The sequence below is a fragment of the Vanacampus margaritifer genome, chromosome 19 (genome assembly GCF_051991255.1).
Source record: "Vanacampus margaritifer isolate UIUO_Vmar chromosome 19, RoL_Vmar_1.0, whole genome shotgun sequence".
NCBI classification, from domain to species: domain Eukaryota; kingdom Metazoa; phylum Chordata; class Actinopteri; order Syngnathiformes; family Syngnathidae; genus Vanacampus; species Vanacampus margaritifer.
In genome coordinates, this window is record NC_135450.1 from 16115226 (window position 1) to 16129321 (window position 14096).

Sequence of the window (14096 nt, forward strand, 5' to 3'; positions counted from 1 at the left end):
GTGCTAATAATGCCCGGGTGTAGTCTTACATTTACAGTAATCCAATCACATTGCTTCAACATCACGTCAGGTGTGTGTTTGCACCGTATCTGGAGGTTGCTTTGAAATGAAATGATTAGCCACCATGATCGTCCGTACAAAATTCCAGTTCTAAATATGTAGCACATAGGTGTCAAACTCCGGTCCTGGGGGGGGCCGTAGTCCTGCAGGTTTTGGATGTTTCCGTTCTCCGACACAGCTGATATATGATCAGCTCATCATCAAGCTCTGCTTAAGCCTGATAACGATCCTGCTGATTGGAATCAGCTTGTGTTAGAAGAGAGAAGAGTGTCAAACTCCGGCCCTCGAGGACCGGAGTTTGACACCTATAGTGTGGCACAGAGGTGGGCAAACTCGGTCCTCGAGGGCCGGAGTCCTGCAGGTTTTGGAAGTTTCCCTTTTCCAACATAAGCTGTTTCTAATCAACAGGATCGTTATCAGGGTTATGCAGAGCTTGCTGATGAGCTGATCATATATCAGCTGTGTTGGAGAAGGGAAACATCCAAAACCTGCAGGACTCTGGCCCTCGAGGACCGAGTGTGCCCACCCCTGGTGTAGCACATAACACTATGTAGACAACCTCTACTCACTTTTTGTGTGTGCTCGCTGCAGGAATGGCAGATGAAGCTCTCCTTGTTGGTTCCTGAGCAACAAAAGCTGACTGAGAAGCTGCGTAACATGAACCTCAACAAAATATTACGTATGTATCCCCCCCCCCCCCCCTTAAAAAGCACCAAACCTTGTGAAACACGTTCACGTGGATCTATATGGATGAAAGAATTCTGGCATGATGGGCCTTGCAGCTCTGACGTTGGCTTCCCTGGCCGCCAACGTAAGCGACAAAGGCGTCAACTGTCGCAAGCTGAAGGACCAGCTGGACGCGCTGCAGAAGGAAACCACAGGCAAGCTGGCACAAATGGAACAATACAACAAAGAACTCAAGGTAAGTGCTAGACATTATAGTTAAGTTCATACAGTACTTTAAGTGGAAGGTCACTGAAATGACACATCGCCTTTGAAACTGGAGGTAGTGGTAGGATTTGATAGATAGAAAAGTGATAGTTTGACAGTTTTACTTGAAAATCAAAATGTATTAAAAGCAAATCTCACTTTAATTGTTTAGCTCGCTTGGCAGGGTCTTTTTTTATTGAATTTATTTAATTAAAAAGTATATATTGTTGCATTCAATTATCATTTTTAATGAGTGTTGGATCTAAAAATTACATGCAATCAGTTGTGACAAATTACGTTTTCCTGTCGTGTGTAGTTTCTTTCACTGCGCTGCTTGGAACTGCATTTTAACTCCTTTCTCTCATTTTCTTCTTAATCCTGCTTCCTGGATGCCGTAACCACCTTTTTTTCCTACCCTTTTTTTTTTTTTTAACTTGCATCCTTCCCTTCACTCTCCGTCAACTCTCCCTTTTGCATGTGGTCAGCTTGAGGACATGGATGACTGTCTCCTGCGTGCACTTCTGTCTCTGCTGGCCTGTCTCAGCCAACTCTTTCTTCTCTTCAAGGTTCTCTTGCTTTGTTTGTGTGTGAGATTTTTTTTTTCTTTTGCTCAACCCTCCATCCCTCATGTTCATATTGTAGACGGTAAGTGTGTACAGTATTTAAAGTCATTAACCTTGCAGCGTAACTGACACCAACCCAAAACGCTTTGTAATGGCCAATCGATGCCACAAAATGTTGACGTTTTATTTTTTTTTATTAAACAAGACTTTGGCCTGCTTTTATTCTCACTGACTGGCCTGAGCACAAAAAAGTGAATTGGTGAGTTCTTAATAAAGATAGGCCCCCTCAAAAAAAAAAAAAAAACTGGGAATGAGTAACTTTGGCAATGCCGAACTTTACTGTATACATCAAATTCTGTAGGATTTTTTTCTCTAGCTCTTTGACTGCCAGACGTTTTCAGACGGGATGCCGTGGGTGCCAGCTGATTTAAACATTTTGACTGATCTTTTGACTGATCTTTCAAGGTCCACAGAAAATGATGTGTTTGGACTATGGAAGCACACATACTACCAAATGAAACATTGGACTCTCATCTTTCACCAGAAAAAAAAAGTTTGTTTCTACCTTATTCTGTTTTTGAGTAATCAACAATAGAAAATGGTTAGTTTCACCTCTGTTTTGAAACAAACGTCTTTTAACGTCTTTGGCACTCCTCCATAGGATTTTACTAAACGTTATTTAACGTTTTTGGCAGTCAAAGAGCTAGGTATAGACCAAAAGAGAGGGAAGAAAAAAGGAAAATAGAAGAGGGAAAATAGGGGGGGGAGAAAAAAAGGGGGAAAAGGGAAAAAAGAGAAGATGAAATTGTAGGAATATTTAGGCTTTGTGAAAATTTACATTTGGTACTGGATGACTCGGTTTTCGCCCGAGGATTTTTTTGCAAGTCAGTGCAAGTTTCCCTGAGTATTGTTAAATTTAGTAGCAGTGTCTATCGTGAGTAGACCCACCAAAAAAGTCTCCAGAATCCATGCCTGAAGAGACATGTTATACCATTTTGGTTTGCTTTTCTGACTAGCACAACTGCTGTCACGTTTAGATGAAACACGAGCCACCTTGTGATCACAAGCACACAATATTTACGGTCTCTCGGCCTAGAATATGCAATGCACCATATGCTGCTTCACCAAGACATTATTATTATTATTGTTATTATTATTGTTGATAACTCTTTGACTGCCAGACGTTTTCAGAAAAGGGATGCCGTGGGTGCCAGCCGATTTAAGCATTTTGATTGATCTTTCAAGGTCCACAGAAAATTATGTGTTTAGACTATGGAAACACACATACTACCAAATGAAAGATTGGACTCTCATCTTTCATCAGAAAAAAAAAGTTTGTTTCTACCTTATTCTGTTTTTCAGTAATCAACAATAGAAAATGGTTAGTTTCACCTCTGTTTTGAAACAAACGTCTTTTAACGTCTTTGGCACTCCTCCATAGGATTTTACTAAACGTTATTTAACGTTTTTGGCAGTCAAAGAGATAACTCTTTGTTATTATTATTATTATTGTTATTATTATTATTATTATTATTATTATTATTATTATTGTTGTTATTATTATTATTATTATTATTATGGCTGCCCTGCTACGTTTCCATGACAGCTGTTACGATGTGCGCCCCCTGTCAGGAGCTGAGGGAGAAGCAGGCCAAGCAGCAGTCTGTCCTGGACGACTTGCAACGCGTCAAGGAGGAGAAACTGCGGGAGTTGAAGAGACGCAGGGAGGAGGAAGAAGAGCGGCGGAGGAGAATGGAGGAAGAGGAAAGGCGGAGGAGGAAGGAAGAGGAGGAGCGAGAGAGACGGAGGAAAGAGGACGAAGAAAAGGAGAGACGGCGGAAAGAGGAGGAGGAGGAAGAGAGATGGAGGAAAGAGGAAGAGGAGCGGGAGAGGCAGAGAAAAGAGGAGGAGGAAGCCAGGTACCACAATTTCAGAAATAGAACATCCGACAGCTCTCAGGCATGTAAAATCTCTGCTCTTTGGAACATTTTTCGACACAGACAGGCAAAGCTGGAGCAGGAGAGGATAGCTAGGGAGGAGGCGGCGCGTCAGTGGGAGGAAGAGGAGCGAAAAAGGAGGGAGGAGGAGCAGAAAAAGAAAGCTGAAGAGGAGGCGCAGGCAGCCTCCAGAGTGACGCTTTACAAAGCGCTGTACTCCTTCGCAGCTCGCAACAAGGACGAGCTGAGCATCGACGCCGACTGCCTCATCGAGGTGTGTTGGATTGTTTGTTTTCAACAAACGTACGCCGACGACGGTGACGAGCCCAAGTGTCTACAGGTGGACGAGCAGACGGTGGGCGAGCCGGGCTGGCTGTACGGCAGTTACCGTGGAAACAAGGGCTGGTTCCCTCACAGCTACGCCGAGAAACACCGCGAGACGGGCCCCTCGTCGCCTGGATCGACTTCCTGTCCTCCTATGCTTCCTGTCTCCAGGTAAGCCCAGTTTGACCAGACACAAAGCGTTGCAGCAGAAGCACTTTTGAATGACTTCCCGTCCTTTACGTTTAGAGTCCGAGATGGCCAATTAACAGGCGACAATGGAGTTCCTCCCCTCCAATCAGACACGTCGCAGGTAATTTGTTAACATGTCTGTGTACTTAAAACTAGTGGTGTCATGCAATAAAAATTTATTATTGCTCAATTTTTTTTTTTTTTCTGGGAGATCTCAGTATTGATCATTTGAAATGTCATCATCATTGTTCTCCCCTTTTTTTTTTTTTTTTTTCTTTTTTTTTTGTGTGTGTGTTTGTGCGTGTGTGCGTGCGTGCGTGTGTGTGTGTGCGTGCGTGCGTGCGTGAGAAAAAAATTAAATAAATAAATAAGAATTCCCATACCCATTATTGCTCAATTTTGACGTGGCCGTCCCCCAGTACAGGCTTTCCAAGTAAGGGGCGGTCATTAATCGCGTTTTTTTTTTTTTTTTTTTTTTTTTTTTTTTTCATGATAATTCTGCCCCTCAGTTTCAAGCTCCTGTCCTGACTCGGGTCATGTCCCCCTGGTTGCCCACCACCACTGAACCAAACCTCAACCTCCCATTCAGCGAGGGTGAAATCTGCACAGAGTATGAAGACGCACACATCAGTCTCTGTATCACTACAACTGTTTAGTTAACAATGTTTCGCTGTTGTTAAAGCACGGAAACACTGGACGGAGGCGACAGTGTTCAACTCGAAGGTAAGGCCAACAAACACTCAAAAGCTTTGCCGTCACCGCTAACTTGACGCCTCCTTGTGTTGTTGGTTCAAACAAAGAGTATGTGGCGCTGTACACTTACGAGAGCCCTGAAGCGGGCGACCTCACCTTCGAGGAGGGCGACGTGGTGGTGGTGACGGAGCGAGAAGGGGAGTGGTGGCGAGGGTGCATCGGCGACCAGACCGGCGTGTTCCCGTCCAACTATGTGAGGCCTGTGGAGTCAGAGGTAACTTCAGTTCATGTGCAAGTACTGCAATATGTACTTTATATTGCCATTCAGCTCTTTGTCACTATTTCTTTTTTAGGTGTCAAGAGCTGGTGGGCCAACCAAGAAGCCTGGTGAGAGTGCAAAACTCAAATACTCACAGGGGATGATCACACAGATCTGAATTCCACCGTGCTGTTCTCTGATTGGTGAGCAGAGATCGCTCAGGCCGTCGCTGCCGCTGCCGCCGTTGCCCCAACGATACATCAGCTCCATCTGTCGCCCGGACAACTTATCGTGGTCCTGGCCAAGAACTCAACCGGCTGGTGGCTGGGAGAACTGCAGGTCAGTTTGAACGCAACCAGCGTCTTTATTTACGGCATCAAGTACATATCAAGTCATTAGTTAGAATTAATTCAATAAATGTGCCACAGTTCCTTAAATAATGTCCTCCACTCTATCAGAAACCGGGCCGCAATTAATCACCAGCCATGTTGCCCACTTAATAATAAACAATTATGTAAATACACATATATATCTATAGCTAATGTTAGACAAAAAGCTAATGTTTAGACAATTAAAAAATAAAAACCATACCTCAAATAAACTGCTTGCTTTTTTTCACCATAACAGGTGAAATCTTTAGGTAGCCCCTGCAGATGAATAGACAATCGGCACCACTACCTGCAGTTGAGTTTTTTTTTTTTTTTTTTTTGCCACATTATCAGGAAATATATCACTTTTTACCCTTAACTCGTTGACTGCCAAAAACGTTAAATAACGTTTAGTAAAATCCTATGGAGGAGTGCCAAAGACGTTAAAAGACGTTTGTTTCAAAACAGAGGTGAAACTAACCATTTTCTATTGTTGATTACTCAAAAACGGAATAAGGTAGAAACAAACTTTTTTTTCTGATGAAAGATGAGAGTCCAATCTTTCATTTGGTAGTATGTGTGTTTCCATAGTCCAAACACATAATTTTCTGTGGACCTTGAAAGATCAGTCAAAAGATCAGTCAAAATGCTTAAATCGGCTGGCACTCACGGCATCCTTTTTCTGAAAACGTCTGGCAGTCAAAGAGTTAATAGCTAGCATGATATAAATGTGTTTTATTTCCTCAAATAATAAACAAATGTCCCAATTCATTGCTGGGTGTGTCCTCTTCCTAAAAAATGATAACAAAAATAATGAACATTAGTAATTTAAAAAAAACTTTAAAAAAAAAATTCTAAATAAAGGCCCTGCCCCTTAATAAAAACATTAGCCCCAAAAGACACCTGGTACACACCAGACAAACTTCCAACCAATTAATGAGGAAATCCTTTTCATGATATAATTAAGTAGCTTGTTTTTGTTAGTACCTCGCCAAGTAAATGACGTTTGTGTTTTTCTTTGTGCAGGCTCGTGGCAAGAAGCGTCCGAGAGGCTGGGTTCAGTCCTCCCACGTCAAGCTGCTCGGACCCTCCAGCAACAAGTCGTCCCCCTCACCTCTGCCAGGTCAAAATGCATTTTGTGATCATCTGTTCGCCACGACATTTAGTAATAGACGTAAAGACAGTGCTAGTGTTCATAAAGTACATGGACCTTAAACTGCATATCAAGCATATGAGATAAAACACTTCCAACGACTTTTGTACATCTCCGCAGTATGCCAAGTAATCGCCATGTACGACTACACGGCGGCCAATCCTGACGAGCTGAGCTTTTCCAAAGGCCAGCTCATCAACGTCTTAGACAAGACCAACCCGGATTGGTGGAAAGGGGAGACCGACGGCGTTACGGGCCTGCTGCCCACCAACTACGTCAAGATGACCACCGAGTCTGACCCCAGTCAGCAATGTGAGTACATGCAAAGGCCTTTTGAACGGCAGGAAGAACAAAGCAACTAAAATAAAATAAAAATACTTTCAAAATGTGTGCACACCGATGAAAATTAAAAAAATGAGAGCAAAAACCATGCTGGTAGTGTTTTGTGAACACATCGGATAATCATAACATGAGTAAGTCATTTAGCTTGTCTTGTTCATTTAAACCAAAATTAAATTAATGCTATGTCTACATACCAAACATTTTTTAAATATATTTGTATAATTTTCTTCTATATTTTCTTATTTTATGTAATATTGAATTGACTGCTCTGGACATTTTTGGACTCCAATTGCCACAAATGAATAGAAAGTTAATTTATTTAGCGTCTGGGCCTCGCAGTCGTGTTAACAAGCATGAACGCGTCCTGTGTTTAATTAGCGTCAATGAACAAGTGCGCAGCGCTCTGCCCGACGTAATTAGCGGCCATGTAACACTGTCATCGGCATGATTAATACAAAAGCATGTACATGCCGGAGCACCGCATTAATATTCCTGCTATATTAATGTCTCTGCTCTCTGCCTCATCTCACTCACCTTCCCCTCCTCCTGCTCCATCTCTCCTTTCTCTCCCATGTAGGACAAACAATGTGGGCTTTCCTGTCCTCCTCCTACTCCTCCTCTTACTCCTCCTTCTCCTCTTGTTCTTCTAACCCGGAATCCCGGCCACCCACGGGAAAAAGAACCAGCCTCGCCTGTTTTTCATTGGGCTTTTCGCCTCTTTAATCTCCAGCACATTTTCCTTAACTAACTTTCACAATGGGAATCTGTAAAATTGCTGTACCTGAGGCATAAAAGAATTATGCAGAATGTATCGGCAAATTTCATATTTCCAGGGATGTGATTTGACCAAAGTGAAATTATCTGAAAATTCAGCCGGGGGTCTGGGGGCCGCTGGCACCCAGCTAGGTAAATTTTCAATGTATATTGAACTATCCCATATAAAATGGCAGTTTTAGTCAACTCAAAATCAGTCACATTCAAAAACATTGGACTGCCTTTGCTTTTAAAAACTATCACTGAGAATATCATCATATCTAACTAATGTGATTACTAAGTTAACACATAAATAATGTTGAAGAATTCAAATTTCATGAACAAATAATTGTATCATGACCAAATGAAAAGTAACTCATATTAGAGCATACCACAAATGTCTTTGTTATAGCAGAAGATGTTATCTGTCGGAGTCATGTGCATACACAATGAACTACAAAAAAAAAAAAAAAAAAAAATTTTTTTTTGGGGGGGGGGGGGGGGGATAAAAAAAGCGGAATTCCGCGAATTAGCGGAAAAATCACATCCCTGTATTTCTTCAAGTAGATGTACCTACCGCGTTTCTCATCAACGAAAAAAATTAACAACTCCCTCAAATAAATGTGTGATTATTGAAAGTGGAAAATTACCACCTGGTGAAAAATCAAGGCCCAGCATCTATTTGAGAAATGGCAACATCTTAAGCCTCTTTTGCTCAGAGAGAAACAAAAGGAGTGAAAACAGACGGTGTGAAAGGGTCTCAAGGTAGCGAGACGCTTTTCTCAGTGATTATAAAGCATGAATTGGTTTTGCTTTATATCAATAAAAAAATCCAATGACACCACAATAAAAAAAAAAATGCAGTATACTGTTACATGAATAGCTTAAAAGTACGAATTATTGTCTTTGTCAAGGCACCATTTTGTGCGGAATATTGCAGTTTTAGTTTTCTAAACAAAGCCCCTGAGTCCGTAGAATTCCAGAGAGTTCTATTTAACCTAACAGTCTTATTAAAATGGACCAATGTGAACCTTTCCTGACGCTACCATGTACTTATAGTGGCGTGGAATAATAAAACAAACACACTACATTACTGTACATCGTGTGACTGACATTTTAGTTGACACTTCACCAGCAGAACCAACTTGTCTTCCCTCCATTCCGGCCTATGCAATCATGAAAGGTGCTCACTTTCACTTGCCTGCTACTCGACGTGCCTCGCTCTCGTGTATATGACATGAATCACAAAGCTGATAATAAAGGAAGGTTTGAACAAGGGTTGCGTATTATGTTTGCGTTTGTGCGTGCGTTGTGTATGAAAGGGTGCGCGGACCTGATGACCCTGGACACGATGAGCCCGCAGGAAAGGAAGAGGCAGGGTTACATCCATGAGCTCATCCACACCGAGGAGACCTACGTGAACGACCTGGAGCTGGTGCTGGAGGTCTGCTCGCACACACACACACACACACACACACACACAAACATCAATTTGTGTACGTCTCTACACTGTTGCACACAATATGAAAAATACTGTATTCATTTTTATTTATTTATTATTTATGGAGGCTAAATGTTTTTTGTTTTTTTTTACCATTTTGTTTTAATAAAAAAAAAAATATATATATATATATATATATATATATATATATATTAAAAATGGGATAAACAATAAAAAAATTGTGTAATATTTAACATGCAAACAAATCAAAAAGCTTTGATTTAATGTAGCAAAATATTAATGCTAGCCCTTTTATTTAAGATGGGCTTTAAAAAGAAAAGCTGTTTCATTTTATATAAAAATCATATTTACTAAAATCTTATTTTCTTAGACAAAAACTATTTTTTGTCGTATTTTCTTAAATATTCAGGTAAAAAAAAAAACTTATTTTTAAGATGGGCCAAAATGTTTTGTTTTTTAATTGTTCTTAAATATGTAAAAATGTAAAAAAATAAAATAAAAAGGCATTTCTTTTCAAATGCTATTTTATAATTATTTTTAATAATCCTTTTTTTTTCTCAATCAGTGCCATTTACGGCTACAGACGTCAAAAATCCATTTTAACTGGGCTCGCGGTGAATGAGTTAAATAAAGTGCTCCAATTTTCTGTTTGTCAGGTTTTCTACAAGCCTATGACAGAATCGGGTCGGCTAACAGAAGCGGAGATGGCCGTCATCTTTGTCAACTGGCGAGAGCTCATCATGTGCAACAGCAAACTGCTCAAGTGAGTACGTCACCGACCTGACATGCCCTCCGCGTCCATGCCTTGCCGCATCCATGCCTTGTGCGCTTCCAAGGGCGCTGCGTGTGCGCAAGAAGACGGGTGGCGACAACATGCCGGTGCAGCTGATCGGCGAGCTGCTTGCGTCGGAGCTGACGCACATGCAGCCTTACGTGCGCTTCTGCTCGTGCCAGCTCAACGCCGCCGCCCTTCTGCAGAGCAAAACGCACGAGCAGCCGGAATTCAAGGACTTCCTCAAAGTACGACACTAGGGATAGACCGATATTGGGCATTTTCATTTTGACGAATAGCGGTATCGGCCTTTTTTTTTCTTTTTTTTTATCTGACGACCGATAAAAGGTCAATCTAAAGCCATTTTAATCTCTGGGAACTATTTCTTTAAATTTTCAGTTATCTTTATAAGAAAAGCTGCTGACCCTGGGAACCTTCTGAACCATGTGTTTTCGTTTGACATTAAAACAAATAAATGTGAAAGTTTAAGATTTTAGGTATTTTTAACTCCTTTCGGACCCATAGATGATTGCAGTGGACTTCCTATATTTATGTGTCTAAACCAATAAAAACGCCTAATTTGGATGATGTCAACACTTCTGGTTCATGATTGGATCCTACCTGACCAATCACAATTGCATGATGTTCATGTTAAAAATGTTACATATAAGCTTGGTAAGTTTACAACACGTTACAGCCATACTATCCTAGCGTCCACTATAAAAACATGAGCTAACTCCCAAATTTTGTTATCATGTTTCTTATGTGGGAAAATAGTTAAAATCGGTAAAAAAATAAATAAAACTTTTTTTTTTTTTAAATTGCCCTGTAGAGAAAACGCGGGTCTGAAGGGGTTAAATTTTGGGAAAAAAAATATTTATTGTAGAAAACCATAGAGAGCTATTGTCTTTACTAAAGTTTCCATTTAACTTTTATAAGATGTACTGATAACCCTGGGAGCTCCTAACTCTTTGACTGCCAGACGTTTTCAGAAAAGGCATGCCGTGGGTGCCAGCCGATTTAAGCATTTTTGACTGATCTTTCAAGGTCCACAGAAAATGATGTGTTTGGACTATGGAAACACACATACTACCAAATGAAAGATTGGACTCTCATCTTTCATCAGAAAAAAAAGTTAGTTTCTACCTTATTCCGTTTTTCAGTAATCAACAATAGGAAATGGTTAGTTTCACCTCTGTTTTGAAAAAAACGTCTTTTAACGTCTTTGGCACTCCATAGGATTTTATTAAACGTTATTTAACGTTTTTGGCAGTCAAAGAGCTAGTCTATATAGTCTATCTTTTTTTTTTCTTGATGCCAATACCCCCCCCCCCCCCTTTTATGGAAAATGAATATCGGCTCTAAATATCGGTTAAAGGCCTCCTTTACTAATAATCGGCATCGGCCCTGAAAAGAACATATCGGTCTATCTCTATATGACACTCACATAAATAGCATCAAGTTCTGGCAAATGAACCACTACACTATCAGTGAGATGTGAATTTTACAATACATTTAAGCATTCCCACAGTAAGCTTGTCTCTCTTTCTCCACCCCGTGGAGCAGAAGATCGCCACAAACTACCGCTGTAAAGGAATGCCTCTGTCCAGCTTCCTCCTCAAGCCCATGCAGAGAATCACACGCTACCCTCTGCTCATCAAGAACGTACGTAGGTCGCATATTTCACCCCCCCTTGCCCTTCTTGAATTTATGACGTGGCTTTAAGATCCTGGAGCACACGCCCGACCACCATGCGGACCAGTCGCCCCTGAAGGAGGCTCTGGAGCGGGCCGAGGAGCTGTGCTCTCAGGTCAACGAGGGCGTGAGGGAGAAGGAGAACTCAGATCGCCTCGAGTGGATTCAGAGCCACGTGCAGTGCGATGGAGCCATCGAGGTGAAAATTTTTTTGGGCCATTATTTCTGTATGCTTATCATTGGAAAACCGGTTCTGCCTCGCGTATCGTTGGCAGCACTTGGTGTTTAACTCGCTCACCAATTGCCTCGGACCACGCAAGCTGCTCCACAGCGGTCGTCTGCACAAAACCAAGAGCAGCCGGGAATTATGGGCGTTCCTCTTCAACGATTTCCTGCTCCTGACGCAGGCCGCCAAATCGTTGTCCTCCTCCGGGGCCGACAAGCTTTTCAGCCCCAAGAGTAACATCCAGCTCAAGATGTACAAAACGGTAAGTGAGAGCAGTCACGCCTGCGTGATATCACTTGCCTGACTTGCTTTGTCTTTATTTTGTCAACAGCCGTTGTTCCTCAACGAGGTTTTGGTCAAAATGCCGCCGGACCCGTCGAGCGATGAGCCGCTATTCCTCGTCTCGCATATCGACCGTGTCTACTCGCTCAGGACAGACACATTGAATGAAAGGTGAGTCCATGCATGCTGGGTGTTACTTGAAAGTCAAGGTTCCACATACAAAATACATACAAAGGTTCCACATACAAAAAAAAAATATATATATATATATATATATATATATATATATGTGTGTGTGTATATGTATATATATATAAAAAATAATAATAATAATAAAAAATAAAAATAAAAACATTTATTATTTTTTTTTAATTTATTTGTTTTTTAAAAAAAAAAGGAGAGCAATGATGATGTCAAATCGAATGAACAATACTGAGCTCTCCTGGAAAAAAAAATAAAAAAATGAAAGTCAAGGTTCCACTGTTTGAGAATTATTGATGGGTACTAATGTTAATTTCGTTAATGAAAAATAAATACAAATATTTTTCACCGCCATTAATAAACAATAATTGGGAATAAATCAGTATGCGTTTTCGTCGACTAATAAAGACGAAATGAAAATGTAGCTCACTTAATAAAGGCTAGAATAAAACCTATGGACATTTTAGTTCATGAACCGAGACGAAAATTCTGATTTTGTAAAATCCTGTCTCTGCTAATCTGTCACTAACACACAGTGACAAACCCCCTTTTATATCTGCAGCTAGCGAGTGCAACGTAACATTAATCCAACAGCTATAACGTTCAAACAATGTTAATCCGACCGTTAACTAATGCTAGCTAACTTACTAGCTTGTAGCATGCACTGGTATTGTGTGTAAAGTTGTTTTAAATCAAAAAGATGAGAAAACATTTTATGTGAAGTAGTTTTAGATTAGATTGAAATGTTCAACATTATCTGGTGACAAAAAAAATGTAATAGAGTAAATTGATTGTCCTAACTAAGACTAGACTAAAATGTTGACAGTTTCTGTTGACTAAAATTAGATGAATAAAATTATGTTTTCTTGGTCTAAAATAAAGACTAAAATGCTTGACTTATAGTCAGTCGACTAAAATGTGATTAAATAAAAATGGGATGAGGTTGACTAACTATAATAAAAACTAACGAGTGTGATTGAAATTAGACTAAAACTAAAACAAAATTTAAAAATGGCTGATAAAATTAACACTAATGGGTCCTCTCATTGTCCAGCAGGCCTAACGTTGTTGTTTTGTCAGGGCGGCATGGGTGCAGAAAATCAAAGTGGCGTCTGAGCTTTTCATCGATACGGAGAAGAAAAAACGGGAGAAGGCGTATCAAGGTCAGCGAAAACAATCATTTTGACTCCCTATCTTCATTTGGTCCCCGCGTGTCTCATGCTGTCATCTCGTGTGTCCCCGCGTTTTGCAGCTCGCTCTCTGAAGATGAGCGGCATCGGCAGGCTACTTGTGACCGTTTCTGAGGCCCAAGAGCTCAAAGCTTGCAGGCCCAACGGTAATAATAATAATAATAATAATAATAATAATAATAATAAGACAGTCGTTGAAGAGAGTTCATGTTGCCACACGCATCTCACTGTGTCCTCTCCCCGCAGGCAAGAGCAACCCTTACTGCGAGCTGACCATGGGACCCCAGTGCTACACGTCACGAGCCGCAAGCAACACGCTAAACCCCAAATGGAACTTCAACTGCCAGTTCTTCGTCAAAGACCTCTACCAGGACGTCCTGTGCATCACCGTCTTTGAGAAGGACCAGTTCTCACCAGATGGTCAGTGGACTCCTTTGTTTGCAAATGAGCCTGTCTCTCCACTACTTTTCAAGATGCTTTGTGGGATAACCTCTACTTAACCACACATTCCAACAGCCACACAAAATGGCAAACTGACTTTATAGGGCGAATATGGAGTTATTCCTAACATAACCACCATTTTCTACTTTTAAATAAAGCTTCTGCGTACAAACTCTATTTAATGTTTAGCGCACTCTGCTGGACAAGATCATAATAATGCCACGGTGTCCCTTCTTTCCCATCCATCTGTCATTAG

The 14096-nt window shown here is 40.9% G+C and overlaps 1 protein-coding gene across 3 annotated transcripts in view; it reads left to right on the forward strand.

The window, feature by feature from the left end:
• LOC144039813 (intersectin-2-like) overlaps nucleotides 1-14096 on the forward strand; it is a 30302-nt gene that overhangs the window by 15654 nt on the left and 552 nt on the right. Inside the window, exons 16-39 of one of the 3 annotated variants that reach the window (XM_077553510.1) lie at nucleotides 652-739; nucleotides 843-982; nucleotides 1476-1556; nucleotides 3186-3472; nucleotides 3554-3764; nucleotides 3831-3985; nucleotides 4061-4124; nucleotides 4513-4613; nucleotides 4686-4726; nucleotides 4804-4970; nucleotides 5050-5083; nucleotides 5167-5294; nucleotides 6350-6446; nucleotides 6597-6788; nucleotides 8894-9015; nucleotides 9690-9796; nucleotides 9870-10053; nucleotides 11372-11470; nucleotides 11532-11699; nucleotides 11776-11988; nucleotides 12058-12179; nucleotides 13290-13372; nucleotides 13462-13545; nucleotides 13646-13819. In XM_077553510.1, coding sequence (XP_077409636.1) covers nucleotides 652-739; nucleotides 843-982; nucleotides 1476-1556; nucleotides 3186-3472; nucleotides 3554-3764; nucleotides 3831-3985; nucleotides 4061-4124; nucleotides 4513-4613; nucleotides 4686-4726; nucleotides 4804-4970; nucleotides 5050-5083; nucleotides 5167-5294; nucleotides 6350-6446; nucleotides 6597-6788; nucleotides 8894-9015; nucleotides 9690-9796; nucleotides 9870-10053; nucleotides 11372-11470; nucleotides 11532-11699; nucleotides 11776-11988; nucleotides 12058-12179; nucleotides 13290-13372; nucleotides 13462-13545; nucleotides 13646-13819 — 3142 coding nt within the window. Of the gene's footprint in view, nucleotides 1-651; nucleotides 740-842; nucleotides 983-1475; nucleotides 1557-3185; nucleotides 3765-3830; nucleotides 3986-4060; nucleotides 4125-4512; nucleotides 4614-4685; nucleotides 4727-4803; nucleotides 4971-5049; nucleotides 5084-5166; nucleotides 5295-6349; nucleotides 6447-6596; nucleotides 6789-8893; nucleotides 9016-9689; nucleotides 9797-9869; nucleotides 10054-11371; nucleotides 11471-11531; nucleotides 11700-11775; nucleotides 11989-12057; nucleotides 12180-13289; nucleotides 13373-13461; nucleotides 13546-13645; nucleotides 13820-14096 lie in introns of all 3 variants that reach the window. The other 2 variants (XM_077553508.1, XM_077553511.1) reach the window with 2 other exon arrangements.